The sequence below is a fragment of the Pteropus alecto genome, unplaced genomic scaffold (assembly GCF_000325575.1).
Source record: "Pteropus alecto unplaced genomic scaffold, ASM32557v1 scaffold39, whole genome shotgun sequence".
NCBI classification, from domain to species: Eukaryota; Metazoa; Chordata; class Mammalia; order Chiroptera; family Pteropodidae; genus Pteropus; species Pteropus alecto.
In genome coordinates this window covers 8,652,147-8,668,834 of record NW_006443568.1, presented here as the reverse complement: position 1 = coordinate 8,668,834, position 16,688 = coordinate 8,652,147, and the positions used below count along the sequence as shown (strand labels likewise).

The 16,688-nt window shown below is 37.5% G+C and overlaps 1 protein-coding gene across 2 annotated transcripts in view; it reads left to right on the top strand.

The window, feature by feature from the left end:
- The first annotated feature begins 3,189 nt into the window (after positions 1–3,189).
- The window catches only part of WDTC1 (WD and tetratricopeptide repeats 1), a 42,639-nt gene continuing 29,140 nt past the window's right edge, over positions 3,190–16,688 (top strand). For both annotated transcript variants that reach the window (XM_015598960.2, XM_015598959.2), the window contains exons 1-2: positions 3,190–3,337; positions 4,780–4,863. In XM_015598960.2, the coding sequence (XP_015454446.1) occupies positions 3,290–3,337; positions 4,780–4,863 (132 nt within the window). In that variant the 5' untranslated portion in view covers positions 3,190–3,289. The remainder of the gene's footprint in view (positions 3,338–4,779; positions 4,864–16,688) is intronic.

Sequence of the window (16,688 nt, the reverse complement as noted above, 5' to 3'; positions counted from 1 at the left end):
GATCCCAGTTGAGTTCTGGGCATGATGTGTCCAGTTGGCATAGCCGGGTCCACCGGGGCCGTATACACACACTTTAGCTTCAAGGGAGCTTCAGAAAGAAAATCGTAGTCTCCACCATTCTCACTTCATAGTGGAGGGTGCTCTGCCTCCCGCCAGACTTATTAGATGGAGGATTCCCAAAATATAGAAAGGTTTCAAATTCTGAGCAGTTAGGAAACTCCACAAAATGCGCGCTATATCTGATTTGACCTCAAGTCTACAAGTAGCCCATCAATCACTCTCATATCAGCTTGTTTTCATCATAGCACTTATCGCTACTGGATATATTCTTATTTTATTTGTATTATTGTTTATCATCTATCTCCTGCTAGAATGTAAGTACCATGAGAGTAAGGAACCGCTGTATTCCCCGAGCTTAGAATAGTACCTGACATAATAACAGAAGCTTCTTTTGCTCATTTCTTAAATAAATAAATGAATGAATAAATGTAAAGCATTTAGCACAATTCCTGGTATATAGTAAGTAAGTGAATTATATTAGCCAATTTACTATTTCTTAGCAGATAAATTACTTATATTATTTTTCAAATAAAATTTAAAAATTTTGTACTATGTTATTTAATTTGACCCTCCCAGCAGTCTTCCAAAGAAAAGAATGAGCCTTTTTCTGCTGAAGTGCACATGGCCCCTTCAGTGTTTGTTCCTGTGCTTCCTGTATCTGTGAGTCACAGGAATGAGTGCTTACTTGGGGAAATTAAGAGACTTGATCCAAGCCACATAACTGGTCTTACTTAGTACCAGATATACTTGCTGAGTTTGGTGTTCTTTCCATTATAATAAGCCTCACCTATATTCTTGGTAATTATGGGGGAAATTACTGTTGTTTTGGCTTTGATCATTATTCACAAACCAGGGCCATAAACACAGTTGCAGGCCAGTGTTTAGTTTCTGTCAGTTTGTTCAAATTCACATTTTTAACTTGCTGGCCCGACAGAAGCCCTCATGCTTACAGGTTTTGTGATCTTAAATAGTGCCAGTGACTTCCATCCTTGGTGATGCTCAGTAAGATGCAATGCTGGATGGCTTCCACATCGTAAGGAAAGTTTTTATCCTTTTAAGAGCTTATGATCCCAGAATAGATCGTGGAGGCATAAGCTCCAAAGAACTCTGGCTAAATGGGAACAGCAAATCAGGCAGCAAGGTTTTTCATTGTCCTACTATGTGCCTACCACTAAAGAAAAAGAAATTTCTGCAGTAACATAGTGTTTATATAGTTTCCATTTGTGGTTAAATGCCAAAGGAAAAAAAAAGTACACTCACAGATCAGATGGAGAAGGTGTGATTTCAAGAGAGTGTGTTAGGAATCTGCAAAACATTGAATTGCCATATGATCCAGCAAAAAAACCTGAAAACATCCGCAAAGATAAATGCACCCCGATGTTCATAACAGTGTGTTCTTGGTGGCCAGGACATGGAGCAACCGGAGTGTCCTATGATAGATGATTGGATAAAGAAGATGTGGTACATATATACTATAGAATATTACTTAGCCATAAGAAAAGATGAAATACTGCCATTTGCAACAACATGGATAGACCTCAAGATAATCATGCTAAGCAAAATAAGCCAGACAGAAAAAGTTGAAAACCACATGATATCACTCATGGAGGTTATAAAATTGAAAATAACAAACAAACATGACAAGCAAACAGAGACTCATGGACACAGACAGTGGATTAATGGTTACCAGAGAGAAGGGGGAGGGGGGGAGGTAAATAGGGGTAAAGAGAGTCAAATAATTTGGTGACAGAAGGAAATCTGACTCTGGGTGGTGAACACACAGTGCAACATATATATACAACTTTCTGTTGAATGATATACTTGAAACATTTGATTTTGTTAATGTCACCCACAATAATTTTTAATTAAAAATTTCACAAAAATGATTTAGGTGGAAAATAATAAATAAGGGGTTGGGGAGAAAGAGACCTCTTATGTGGCTCCAACGGTAGAACGAGGACCAAAAGGTAAAAATAACAGGAGACAGAACCTTGTTTGAAAACCTAGGGCTTCATTTTTTCTCTAGTGTTTGTTTTTATTGCAAAATTAATGTGCTTTTGTGGAAAAAAATTTGAACATGTCAAAAAGTAGAAAAAAACAATTATACAAAGGTAGCTATTATTATTATTTTTTATTATGGTGATGTTGGCTAATGAAATCCAGTAAGTCTCAGTTGTACATTTTAACAGTGTGTGCTATTATTATTTTTAATATTTCCTTTTTAAACATAACTGTGATAATGTTTATCGAAAGAACATCATGTTATTTAAACATTTGATGTCATATAAACCTTTTTCCTTCATAAGCAGCATTTCTAATGCTGCATAATTTCACATGGCTATACATTATTTAACACTTCTTTCACTTGAGTGGCTTTAACTTTTTTGCTTTTACAAAATCTGTGATGAATATGTTTGGGCATGGAACTCTTTTATTTTTTACATTTTGTGTTATCTTATGGTAAGTTATCAGAAATGAGATTACTAGGTCTTTCTAGCCATCAGTCGTAATACAGAAATAGGTTACTTTGAGAGGTAGTAAGATCAAAAGCCTGCCTATCAGGATGTTGAAGTGGGAGTTCTTTTTCAGATTGGATCTTGGACAGCATTATATCTCCTGTCCACTCTTTGATTCTGTGAATCTGTTAGAGGGTTGTATGTTCTGTCTGTGATACTGATTTGGTTTGGGGGCAAGCCAAGCTGAGGGTCAGGGATTTGAAACATAATTAAAAGTTTCAGACTGGTTGTCACAGTTGCATAGTGAGCAAGTGAAACGTGATCTCCTTCTTGCTGTGTGCCCTGTTCTTATTTTCAGGATACGCTTCCATCTTCCTTCATACTCATATCCAACTCCCCATTTTCTGGTGAAGCATACACGACTCCTTCAATGTTTGTTCCAGTACTTCTGTGGTTGTGAGTCATTGTCTCCCCACCACCACCCTTTCCACCCTCCAGAGGTTCTTCATCACTGTAGAGATTAATAGAGGCTGGTGAAAGAAGAGCCATGTTGTAAATCAGAGGCAATATAGCCAGTTCACTGATTAGGCTGGTGGGCTATTTTAGGGGTGAAATCAGGACTCCGAAGCCACCTTATTCCATCCCATAAGCTTTGATGGTTTTTTCCCCCCAGGTAATTAAATGTGTGTCGTGTGGACCTGGGCTTGGCTGGAATGCTCAAGGGTCCTGAAGACCCTTCTATAGCTTCCTTCTTTTGAATCCATTAAGAGAAGATGGCAAAAGTCAACATAACTAGAGACCTCATCCGTAGGCAGATCAAGGTAAGCAGCCCATACCGTCTGAACTAGAGCATGATCATGGTCCTTTCTTTCTCACAGGTTCAGTTTACATCCAAAGACACAGGTCTAGAGTCAGTGAGTTGCCTAAAGTTACATAGCTAATTAGTGGCAACTCCGGACTAGAATCAAGCAAGGCCTCTTGACTCCCGTATTCCTTTACCTAAGAACATGGAATTCATGGAGATTCCTCTGTCCAAGTGCTTGTACCTGGGCCGCTGAGATTAATAGAGGCTGGTGAAAGAAGAGCCATCCACGTGTTGTGTATGTGTGTGGGCAGGAGGAGAGCAGCAGGAGTAAATATAGTTTCTTCCTGTTGCTCCAGCTGCTAAGTCGAACATGTAACAGAACCTGGGAGTCTTAGTCCCAGTTCAGCTTAGACTCCCTTTTCTTTGAGTGTCTTCTGTACTAAAGCCGGCACCTGACCTCTGCAGGATATACACAGAAGACGCTCCAATACTGTGAGACGAATGGATGACTGGGCAGTCAAGTTCATTCAGTGAGGTAGCCCAGGCTTTGTCACGGAAACCCTCCTCAAAGGAGCACAGGGGTTTGATGGAAGAGGTTCAACCAAGACATGATATACTTCTCTAGTAAGAACCCCAAGCTGGGGTCAGGAGCTTAATCTCACCATTGCCCTAATTAACTACCAGTAGGACTTGACTTATTTTATCTCGTGTGCCTCCATTTTCTGTTAAGTGATGTTGTTAAGTGATGTTAAATGATGTTGTTAAGATAATAATGTCTGTCTGCCTGCAGACAGATCTTGAGAATGAAATCCAAAAGAACATGAGAAAGTTCTTTGAAAAGGTTAAGTGCAAAAAAAATTTTAATTAAAAATCTTTTCAAATTGAAGTGGTGTGCAGCGTAAGCTGTGGTCACCATCTAGAACGACTGAGTGTATGCCGCTGTGTGTGCCATGTCCTCGCTGCATGTTAGTCTGTTTCATATATTTTTCTCTGCATCCCTGAATCTGTTTGGAACTTTGTCTGTATATGGGGTTTTTTTGTGATTTCATTAGACCGGTGGCCCTCAAGGGCAAGGACCATTTCCTAGAGGTGCAGAATTACGGAGTTGGAGGGACCATGCAAGTTATTTTTTTTCCTTCCTATATTCCTCACCCTATGAGTCCTAAATATCATTCCCACCCTTTCCAACCTAAGTATGGAAACATTCTCTATTTTTTGTTTCCAATTTTTTATTTCCCTTTTGTCAATTTTTTTTGGTAACTCAACAAGCACAACTTAATGTTTAATTATATACCATTCTGTTATTCTCTAATTCCTGCCCAAGAATAGTGTAAGCTCCTGCAGGCCAATTTCTTATCGCTCCCGTGGTGCCTGGCTCAGTGCTGGGTATATAATAGGCACATAGTCAATCATTCTGAATTAAATCAATGAAACTACGCATTTGTTTCTGTTCCCCAGGAGCGGGGTGCCCTGAGCTTTGAGCGGCGCTACCACGTCACTGACCCCTTTATCAGACGGCTGGGCCTGGAAGCAGAGCTGCAGGTAAAAGATCCAGTTTGTCTCCCTAGATGCAGGTAGCCAGCTCTCCATTCTCTGTCTGCAGACTCCTATTGGCATTATTCAGATCATAAACAAGTTTTTCTCTGCAGGTCAGAGCTGAAAGTTATCTCTCCTTTCCAGCAGTTTTATTAGGCAGGTAAATCTGAATCAAGATTAGTAATTGATACGGTCACACAGGAATTATTTTGTGGTGATATTATTTGCTTTTTGCTTGGAAAAAGTTGTTGAATTGCATACCACTGTTTTTACTATTGGCTTGGACAATAATGATTCTTAACTTTATACAAGAATTTAGTTTCTAATGTGTTTGCATACACATACACACATTTTCTCATGCTAGCTTCAAAGAAAGGCCGTGGGGAGGTAAGTAGGGAGTAGATATTACAAAAACAACAATAACAACAAAACAAGTTTTGAAAAACCAGGCACCTTGTCCAGTGTTGTCCTGTCTAGTCCATGGAGAGCTAGGCTTTCAGTCCAGAAGTTCCACTTTTTCACTGACACAGAGACACTCTGTTAGTTCCATCTCCTTTTCTTCGTCAAGGTCATGTTTTGAATCCAACTTTTAGTCCTCCTTTACAACTTAACGTTATCTGCTTGTTGAGTAAGAATTCTCTTTGCTTCCTTCAGGTTAGTGTTTTTAAGTGATTGTGTGGGTCTTAGAAAAAGGCTAGAAGGAAATTTATTGAATGTTAACAGTGTTATTTCAAGGTAGTGAGATTATAGATGATTGTTATAGCTTGCTTTTAAATACAAACTTATCTATTATAAAATATAACTACATTGATAGTAATATGGAAATGATAAGTAAAAATTACTTCTTAGTGCCACTGCCCTAATAAAATTCCTATTAGCATTTTGCATGCTTCCTTTTATTTCCTGCATATTTTTACATAATTGTAATCATACTTCACATTGAATTTTGTATCTTTTTTAAGTTAACGCATAATAATCCTTTTCTCCATATTACTAAGTAGCCTTCACAACTTGTACTTAAAATTTTTTTCTGATTATAGAAGTGATAAATATCATAGTAGAAAATATAGAATAGACAGAAAAATATAAAGAAGAAAACAAAATCTCTTTTAATTCTACCATCTAGAGATAAGAATTGTTAATGTTTGATACACTACCTTTGTATATTATGAAGCAGAATACCTGTTAAGAGATAGGCATTGGAACTTGGTAAATTTGGTTTCAAGTCCTGTCTTCTCCACAGCTATGTAGCCTTGTGCAAGTTACCCCTTGTTTCCTAATCAGTAAAATAGAGCAATAACTGAGAATTGTTGTGATGATTAAATGAGAAGATTTGTTTGAAGCACTTAATACAGTGGCTGGAACATAGCAAGCTAATTCAATAAAATAACGATTATGATTGTTAAGTCTTCCAGTTGTTTTTTTTTTTCCATTTTTATATAAAACTTTTCCCTATAAAATGGGGCTCATACCATTTACACCAATTGTCCCTAACCATTTTGGCACCAGGGACCGGTGCTCCTATGAGAATCTAATGCCCGATGATCTGAGGTTGAGCTGAGGCGGTGATGCTAGAGCTGGGGAGCGGCTGCAAATACAGAGGGAGCTTCGCTCGCTGGCCCGCCGCTCACCTCCTGCTGTGCAGCCTGATTCCTAACAGGTCACAGACTGGACCAGTACTGGTCCATGGCACAGGGGTTGGAGAATCTTGATTTACACAGTTTGGTAAACTCTTTTATACTTTTATATCATGATTATTTTTCCATCTCTAAAAATTCTTTGAAAACATTTTTTGATATATTTTATTATTTATCCTTTTTTTTTTTTTTTGAATTTTTCTCTCTATTTCCTTCAGAACATAACTCAGAGTACTTCCCTGTAAGTGCAATTGGATCTGGGGCATGGAAGATTTTATCTCCGAGGGGACATTCGGTAATGTCCAGAAACAATTTTGGTAGTCAAAAACTGGAAGGGTACAACTGGCACATAGTAGGTAGAGGCTAGGGATGCTGTTAACCATCCTACAACGCACGGGACAACGAAGAATGTACCACAGAGAATTATGGAGCCCCAAATGCCAGTCATGCTAAGGTTGAGGAACCCTGTGCTGGTGGGTGCTGAGTAGACACTGACCCCCGGCTGGCGGGGCTTCTTTTGGCTGTGCCTCCACCCAGCCTATATTATCTTTACCATCTCTTCCTGGTTTGATAACTTTGTCCAGAATGGACTTGGAAACTCTATGAATACAAAACAGGATCTCATGTATTGTTTCCCAAGGTCTGGAACTTGAAAACAATTATGTGAAGATGAACTGTTCCTAAAGGCCCCCTTGCGCAGGACCTGCAGGAGCAGTGCAGAATATAGAGGGATGTACACAGGTATAGATGTTAAAAAAAGAAGAGAGAGAGAGGCCTAGTTTAAATCTCAGCTTTGCCTCTTATGAGACTTAGAGAAGTAAGAGCAGATAGAAGACTGAGAGAAAAAATAAGTTTGGAAGAGAAACAGGTTAGACATGTTAAGTTTGGATGCCTGTTGGATAGCTCTGCGGAGATGTCAGGCAGGCAGTTGGTAATACTAATCGGGAGAGAGCTCTGGACCTTAGGGAGAACTCTGGAGACTTCCAGTGTCCGTGGAGCCTTCGGGAATTGAGTCCAAGACCTAGCTCTGAGGCACTCCAGCTTTCAGAAGTTGATTACAAGTTAAGGAGATTTAAAAAAAAAATGATCAAGAAAGAGCAGTCACTGAAATAGAAAGGAAACAAAACGAGCAGAGTGTAAAGGCAAAGTAACGAAAGTATTTCAAGAAAGAAGGAATGGTCAGTTGTACTCAGTGCTTCTGAAGCTGTGTAAGATGAGGACAAAACGTTGACTATGGTCTTGAACAGAGCAGTTTTATTGGAGCGGTGGCAAGAGATGCTAGATTGGAGGGTGGAGGAGTGAATTGGAAGTGAAGAAGCAGGAGTAGACAACTCTCTTTTTCTTTGTTTTTGTTTTTTTTTAAGAGGGTGATGGAAATAAATTTATTATAGGTATCTTTCCCCAGATGAAAGGAAAGATAGGATATAAGCAGTAAAAAGAGTAAACCACAAAAGTTACCTTCTCTTGCCCCTCTACCTCTGCTTTTTACCTTTCTTCTGCTCCCTCCCTGGGCAGCCGACTTGCATAGATACATCAGTGTTCTCTCTCGTCCTTTGTCTTCTGGTTGGCTTTAACCACTGGGGAGTCATTTGAGGAGATTGGAGAAATAATGACTTTTTTTTTTATTATTATTCCTTTTGCTTCCTCCCTTCAAAGTCATTTTGTTTTGTTTTGTTTTCCAGCTTTATTGAGTTATGTAGACAATTCTTGAAGAACTTTGTTTGCAAAAGGAAGCAGAAAAATGACACAGTAGCTGGAGGGGTCTGTGAGCTCAAAGGAGGATTTATAAGAATGAGAAGAAATGCTAGAGCATGTTTGTATGTTGATGAGAGAGGAAGGGATTGCTGGTATAGGAGAAGGACAGAATAGTCGAAGGAGCAAAGACCTGGGGGAAGCTGGCAGGAATGGGATTCAGAGTTCAAGCAGGGGGCTTGGCCTTTGATGCGAGCAAAGACATCTGTCATTGTTACAGGGTTCAGGAGGTCTGGGATCAGGAGAGAGGCATAGACTGGAATCAAAACTGGAAAGTCATTGCTGTGAAGATAGTCTGTAATAGCAGTTCTCAGAATGTGGTCTGCAGACTCCTGGGGATCTCCCATGACCTTCTCAAAGGAATCTAAAGGGGTCAAACTACTTTCATAGTAATACTAAGACATTATTTGGAAAGAAAAGTTTAATTCATTTAAAAATTTGCCAAAAAAAAAAAAAAAAAAAAAGTGGCTAGTAAATCTACCGTCACCTTAGCATGAATCAAGACAAATAGCAGCAAACTGTCATTGAAGTATTCACCCATGCACATGAAAGTTTTTAAAAAGCCAGTTTTACTTAAAGTAACCTTGATATGAAGCAATAAAAATTATTAATTTTATTAGACTTCAACCCTTAAGTACACATCTCTTTAGTAGTCTGTATTTGGGGATGGGAAGTACCTATAAAGTACTGCTGCCACATGTTAAACTGTGATGGTTGTCTTGAGGAAAAGCACTTGTGCAGTTGTTTGAGTTGCAAGCTCAACTAGCCACTTTTTTCACAGAACACCATTTGAAAGAATGACTAGCAGATGAAAACTGTGGTTATTCAAATGTGGGTATTTGGCACACATTTTCATAAAAATGAATGAAATGATCTATCACTGCAAGAAAGACAACTGACAATATTTGTTGCCAAGGATAAAATTTGAGCTTTTAAGTAAAAAAAAAAAAATTTTGTGTGTGTGTGTGTGTGTGTGTGTGTGTGTGTAAACAAAAGTGTGTCTCTGCTGCCATAAGCTTGGTAGATTCTCAATACTTAACAGACTTTCTGTGGTGATATTAACATATGTCAACAATATTGCAAATAAACATTAATATTTGAAGATCTTCAAATTCAGCGAGTAGCTGTTGAAAATAACCAATGTATGACGTAACAGAATCATATATGTAAAAGAGCCATACATAATGCAAAATAGACCGATGTGTTTTTATGTAGCAAGGTAACAATAGTTAGTTCATTTATGTGATTGCAAATTCTACATTGTAATTTTAAGAAACCATTGTTTCTCCAAGTTTCTGGGTAGTATCAAAGAAAGATATCTACAATTATCTGAAAAGGCTATTGAAATACTCTTCCTTATTCCAATTACTTATTTTTGTGAGGCTGGATTTTATTTATATACTTCAATCAAAATAACATATTGTAACTGACTATAAAAGTAGATATGAGAACCCAGTTGTCTTCTATTAAGCTAGATATTAAAGAGATTTGCAAAAAAGCAGTGCCACTCTTTTAATTAAATCCTTTTGTCTTGGAAAATATAGTTATTTTTCATTTAAAATGTGTTAACTTATCATTTTATTCATATTTGAAATGAAAATAATGTGGAATATTTGTTTTAATTTCTAATATGATAAATAATTGATATGATCCATATAAATAAAAGTTCTTTAGGGATCCTCAGTAATTTTTAATAGTGTAAAAAGGTGTTAAGACTAAAAAGTTTGAGACCCACTGGTCCCTAGAGCCATAAAATGCATGATTGGATAATATCGCCTGAGGAGAAAGTAGTAAGAGAGAGGATAGGGCCCAGGACCAAGAACCGAGGTGTTTTAGAGATTACCTAGTTCTTCTCTTCTTCTATCCACAGGAGACAGAAAGAATAGGCATAGAGGTGGGAGAACCTGAGGAGAACATGGTATCATGGAAGCCAAGCTCAACTGTACTGATTTTTACAATCTTAACCCCCAAAAGGCTATCTTATTTCTCGCTTTCCTAGTTTGGGGGTGGAGGGGGGAGACCTTTTCGTAACCTCTTCCTCCCCAAAATAGTAATAAAAATGGCATAAAAATGCCATCATAAGCCCTATGACCTTGGATAAGTCTTTAACTTCTAGCACCCATTTCCCTATCTGTAAAGTTACACACACACCACACCACACCACACCACACCACACCACACCACACCACACCACACCACACCACACCATACCACACCCTGTTTGTCTTTTAGGTTTATGAAGAGGGATAAATAAGTACTTAGCACAGTACCCAGCATACTTAAAATTCATGGTATGTAGTTCTCAAATATTGGCTGTTATTGTTATTTAGAAAGCTTTTAAAGTTTCCTAAGACTCCAGTCCTCAGTTTCTTATTTGATGGCATCTAACTTCTTAAAACACTTTAGGTCATTTCCTTCCCTTGTTTTATTTCCTACCCATTGTGGACCCCATATTGGTTAACAACAGTTGATCTTTGGCATTGAAGTGATTAATGGGGTTGAGAGTGGTATAGAAGAAGTAAAGTCAACAGTGAAAGCTCCTTTCTTTTTGTGGTTATTGATTGTAATGTTTTCTTCTTTATTATCTGGGGGAAACTTTTTTCCTGGATTTCCTAATTTACTACTTTGTATGCTTTTGAAAAATGCAAAAGGAAACTTAAAGAGAACTTAGGTCACAGTGCTGAACAATTTAGTAGATGCTCACTAAAAACCTGTCGATTTGGTTGTGGCTTTTTAAAAAATTTTCTGCACTAGAGTTAACTTTCTTAACCTTGTTCAACCATACTGTTTCTCTGCTTCCCATCTTAATAATCTGGCCAGATTTTTACTTTTTGACTGTCTAGTTTCCATTTTGAGTCACTTTAAAATTCACAATTTAGCCAGTCTAGTATCTTGCTACCTTTCCTGTATATTGGTAGAATTTGTACCCATAGAGAAGCCTATTTAAAAAGCATCCAATTTAATTTGGATAACTTTTTATGTTCTTTCCATTGTATTTATCCTACCAGTTCTCCACACCTCTGAAAGAATCTACTTTGCTGAGCTAATGTTCTTTAATTTTCATATATCTTTCCTAAAAGTTGCCATCTTCTGGTTTTCTGTGACCAATTTCCATTCACCTTAATTCTTTAATTGTTTTGTTCCTAGTTCTTTCTTCCTAAGGAAGATCCGAATCAAGAAGTACATCCATCCCATTGCATTCTTCTCTCTTTTATATTAGAAAATCTTGGCACTTCAGATTTTTAACTAAATAATGATCTAAAACTACTCATTGTACCAGAATCAAAAAGGCTCCACTAGCATCTCTTCTTTGACCTAGAGGTTTAGAAGGATGACATGAATGATACCTCTTAAACATTTTTTTTTTTTTAACCTAGCATCTGACTGTTAGACTCTTTCCTTTTTTACTTACTTATTTTCGATTAGGTAAATATTCATCTTTCTAATTTTAAAAGTTTAAAAGATAGTCTCCTTCCCATTCTTTTTTGCAGCCATTTAACTTACTTCCCTGGAATCAACTAATATAATTAATTTGAGTATCCTTCTAGAGGAATTTTATGCATAAAATTCTCACCTTTCCTCACAAATGTTAGCCTACCATATTAACTGCTTTGTACCTTCCTTTTTGAATTCAGAACTGTGCTTTTGTGATTTTACTGTATCAGTATATAAAGATATTTCTAATTTCCAATTTTTTCTTAGCTTCAGAGTATTCTGTTATGTGAATGTACCATAATTTATGTAAACTGCCCTAGTGATGAACATGTAAATTACTTATAATGTTTTATATGTACAGCATTATTTCTTGCAACATCATTTGGCACTGTGGGTATATATCTATAGGATAAATACCTATGAGTGGAATTAGTGGGTCACAGTAGGTCTGTGATTTTGACAAATATTACCAAAATTGCCTTTCATAAAGTTCATACCAATTTATACTCCTATCACACTACTTCACTCTTATATCAAACAAAATGCTCAAGAAACATTTGTTCTCTCCCCAAACTCAATCTCTTGTCTCCCATGTGTCTATCATTCTGAGAAATTTCACAGATTAGTGAAACATGATGCACTGGAGAGATCTCAGCTCAGTTTCCTAAGAAAAATGTAGTCTAGGTTGATACCTAAGCGATGGATGGAAGGAGCTAGCTAGATATGGGGTGGGGGGGGGCGCAGTTTATAGAGAGAAAAAGTTGTAGGCTGAGGAAATAGCATATTAGTGATACAAGAGAGAGTAAAGGGTACTCAGTTCAAGAGAACAGATGGTCACAGAATACAAGTGGAAGGATGACAGATGAGGTTGGTGAGGTGAGTGTGGGTGGGATGTTCATAATAAAGAACATCGTGACTATGTTGATGACTATGGACTTTATTATTGTAAGGGCAGTAGAAAGCCATTGAGTGGTTTTTATCATGGGAGCGATATGATCAAGTTAAGCTTTTTTTTTTTTTTTTTAAATTAATCTTGGCTTCAAAATGAAGACTGCCAAGATTTAAACTAGGGAGAGGCAGACCAGTTAAAGAGACTATGGCAGTGACTTAGGAAGAGGCGATGGGTTGCCTAAACTAAAATAATGGTAAGTTGGATGGAGAGAAGTCAGTAAACTTGAAAGGCATTTAAGCGGTAGAATTAACAGAATTCTTGGTGACTGGTTATGGAAAGTTAGGAAAAGAGAGTAGTCAAGAATAAAGGCCACATTTCTGGCTTGAATGGAGGAGTAAATGGTTGTATCATTCACTGAATTGGGGGGCACTGGGGAAGGACTAGGTTTAAGGCGGGGAACGATGAACTTGGTTGTGGATGTTCTGGAGCTGTAGGCCATGTGTTATCTAGCACTGTCTAGATAGATAGTTGGAACACTTGGGTCTGAGCTTAGGATAGAGGTACACATTGAAGATGTTGATTTGGGAACAGTGAGCAGCATATAGATTGGAACAGTGAAAGTAAATTGTGATTGCCTTTGGTGAGTGTGTACAATGGGGAAAAAAAAGCCTAGGATAGAGCCATAAAGAAGACCAACATAAGGGCCAGGTGGACAAAGAAGAGTATGCCCAGAGCATCAAGAAAGCAGCTAGAAGAATAGGAAGGAAAACAGGGTGATGCCGCAGAACTCAGATGAAGAAAGTTTCATTGAGGAGGAAGTGGTCAGCACTACTGCTGGGGCAAAGTAAGATAAGGACTAAGAAGTGTTCATTGATTTAAGGCAAGGAAGCTACAATGGTAACCTTGGCAGGAACTATTTTTGTGGTGTGTGGTATAGATAAATTAAGTGGGTTATGGAATTATAGTCATGTGCCACATAACGAAGTTTCAGTCAACGACAGACCATGGATACGACAGTGACATGCACCATATAGCCTAGGCTGTACCATCTAGGTTTGTGTAAGCACACTCTGTGATGTTGCACAAAGACAGAATCGCCTACTGATGCCTTTCTTAGAATGTATCCCCATCATTAAGCAGCGCATGACTGTATTGGGAAGTGAGGATGTGAAAATATCAAGTATAGGCTTCTCTTTCAGTCTGGCTATGAAGGGGAAGAGAAATGGAAGGCTATAACTAGAGGTAGATTTGGCATCCAGGAAAGATTTTCTTAGGTTAGAGAAACTTGAGCATGTTTAATCACAAGGGGGAAAAAATCAGTAGAGAAAGCCGAAGATACAGAAAAGCTAGAAGATCATCTGGAGTTGAGGTTTTGTCAAATGAATTGTTGCAAGAGAATGATTGTAATAATGAGTCATGGATTCTTAGCGGAGATAGAAAAGGAAGTTAATATATGGGGTAGCATGTAAGTAGAGATTAGAGGGGTTGACTAGACTTGGAGGACTGGTCGAGAATGAAGATGAGGTGTGGTGAATATGTATATGTGTGTGTGTGTGTGTGTGTGTGTGTGCGCGCGCGCGCACACGTGTGTATGTATATATATATTCTCTTTTTTCACTTACCAATATATCTTGGAAATCACTCATATCAGTTCATAGAGTTCTTTTTCAGTGCATAGTACTTTATTATATAAATGACCCAAGATGTATGCAATGAATTTCCCATGTATGGATCCTTAGAGTTGTTTCTAATAGTTTGTAATTACAACAGTACCATAATGCATAACCTTGTGCACATGTGTTTTATTATTGCTGGAGATATGTATTCCGGGTAAGAAACTTAAAATTGGGGGTGCCGGCCAAATATAAATGGACGTGTGGTTTTGTTAGATGTTGCCAAACTTCCCCTCATGGGAGTTGCCCCATTCTGCCTTCCCAGTGGCAATGCACGAGAGTGCCTGTTTCTCCACCACTCAACAACAGCCTATGTGCTTAAGGTTTTTTTTTGTTTTTTTGTTTTTTAATTAAGTTTATTGAGGTAACATTGGTTAATACAATTTTCAGGTGGACATTATCATTTGACGTCTATATATTCTATTGTGTGTTCACCACCCAAAGTCCAGTTTCCTTCAGCTACCATATATTTGATTCCCTTTACCCACTTCACCCTCCCCCTAACCCCCTATATTTGACCCACTTTATCCCATCTACCTCCACCCACATCCCCCATCCCACTAGTAACCACTACTCTATAGTCCTCTGGTAATGTGTGGTTAAGTTTTTGAATTTTCTACCATTCCAACAGATGAAAAATTATATCTCAACATAGTTTTAAGTTACATTTCTCTTATGCGTGAAATTGGATATGTTTAAGGGCTATTTTAATATATATATTAAAATATATTTATATATATTTGCCAATTTTAGTGTGACAAAAGAAGGGGAATAAGAATTTCTATATGTATCTGCATATTTTTGCAAACACAAACACAGAATGGGTAAGCAGAAACTAGTGAAGTTGGTCACCTCTAGGGAGTGGAAGGTAGAGAAGGGGGATAACCCTTCTCTGGACCATTTTGTAGAGTTTTTACCATGTTGAGGTTTTGCATATTCAAAAAGTAAAGTTAAATCAACAAAGGTAGGGAGGTGATGCCAATTAACTCAAGTAATTTTGGAACACAGTACTTTGACTATATGTATATATTCTTCGTATATATATTAAAGATAAAATAAACTTTAAGAAAATCTTGATTGAACTCTAGTTAGTAGATTTGTCATTTGTAGTGGTATTGCTGTAGCAATCCCATAACTCTTTTGTGTGTGTTATAAAATTGAGCAAATGAGTAACTATCGTTTTTGTTGATAGATATATCAATGTTAATATATAATAAGTTTGTAATATTGTTATATTAATGTTGGTCCCTTATCACTGTGGGAGAAGGGAAATTCAAATACGACATAGGGAAAGGCAAAGAAGAACTCTGAGGTATCGGATTGGAATTAGTAGTATCAGTATGAACTCATGGCTTTAAAAATACAGGTATATTAATAAATATTTATATATTATTTCCAGCTCTGTCTTCTGAAAGGGTCCAGAAGCAATGATACCTCAATAGGTATGAGTTACTGGTTTCTACATACTAAAAAGAACCAGGGGTCCTCGGAGAATTAACTGATTCCAGGTCTGGGACAGGGAGTGTACAAGATAAGCCTTCAACATCTTTTAGCAGAAGATAAACAGAAAGTAAAGAAATATATGGAAAACGATAGGAACATATCATAAGGACATGGGAGCCAGCTTGAAGGGCATACTATTGGCCAAATAATGACAATTTAAGCTTCAGGATGAATAATGACAGTAATGAGTTAAAACCCACTAAACATCTGAGTTTGCACTGATAAGAGAGTAAGGAGAGAGAGGGGAAAAACACTTGATTCTGATAGACTACCAATCACTAAACGAAGAAACTATAGAGTTGGAAAAATCACCATTTTATAACCATTATACCACATCAGACTAGAATAATCAGTGAGTGATTAAAACCATTGAGTGGAAATTTGATAAAGGACAGGATATTTGCACAATGGGAAAATATTTCTTCACGGATAACAAAGGGAAAAATAGTAACATTATAGTGGAGAAACTTGGTAGATACCACCTTAACCAAGACAAATAGGCATCATATGCTGCCTGAGGAGGACACAAGGTCACTTAGGTATATTTCTGTCAAAATGCATTGCCTAAAACTAATCATGAGGAAATAATAAGACAAATCCAAACTGAGAGACATTTTTCCAGAGCAGCTGATATATTCTTCAAAAATGTCAATGTCATAGAAACAAAGAAGGGCTAAGGAGCTGTCCCAGATTAAAGGAGACTAAAAAGGAAATGACAGCTAAATGCAGTGTGTGGTCCTAGATTGGATCCTGGGTCAGGAAAGTCAAAGGGACATTGCTGAGACAGTTGGTGAAATTTGAATATGGGCTCTATTAAAATAGCATTGTATCAGTGTCAAATTTCCAGATTTTGATCAATGTGTTCTGGTTAAATAAAAGAATGAACTGGTTCTTAGTTAAGTATGTCCAGGGTCCTTAAGTCTGCAACTTATTTTCAGA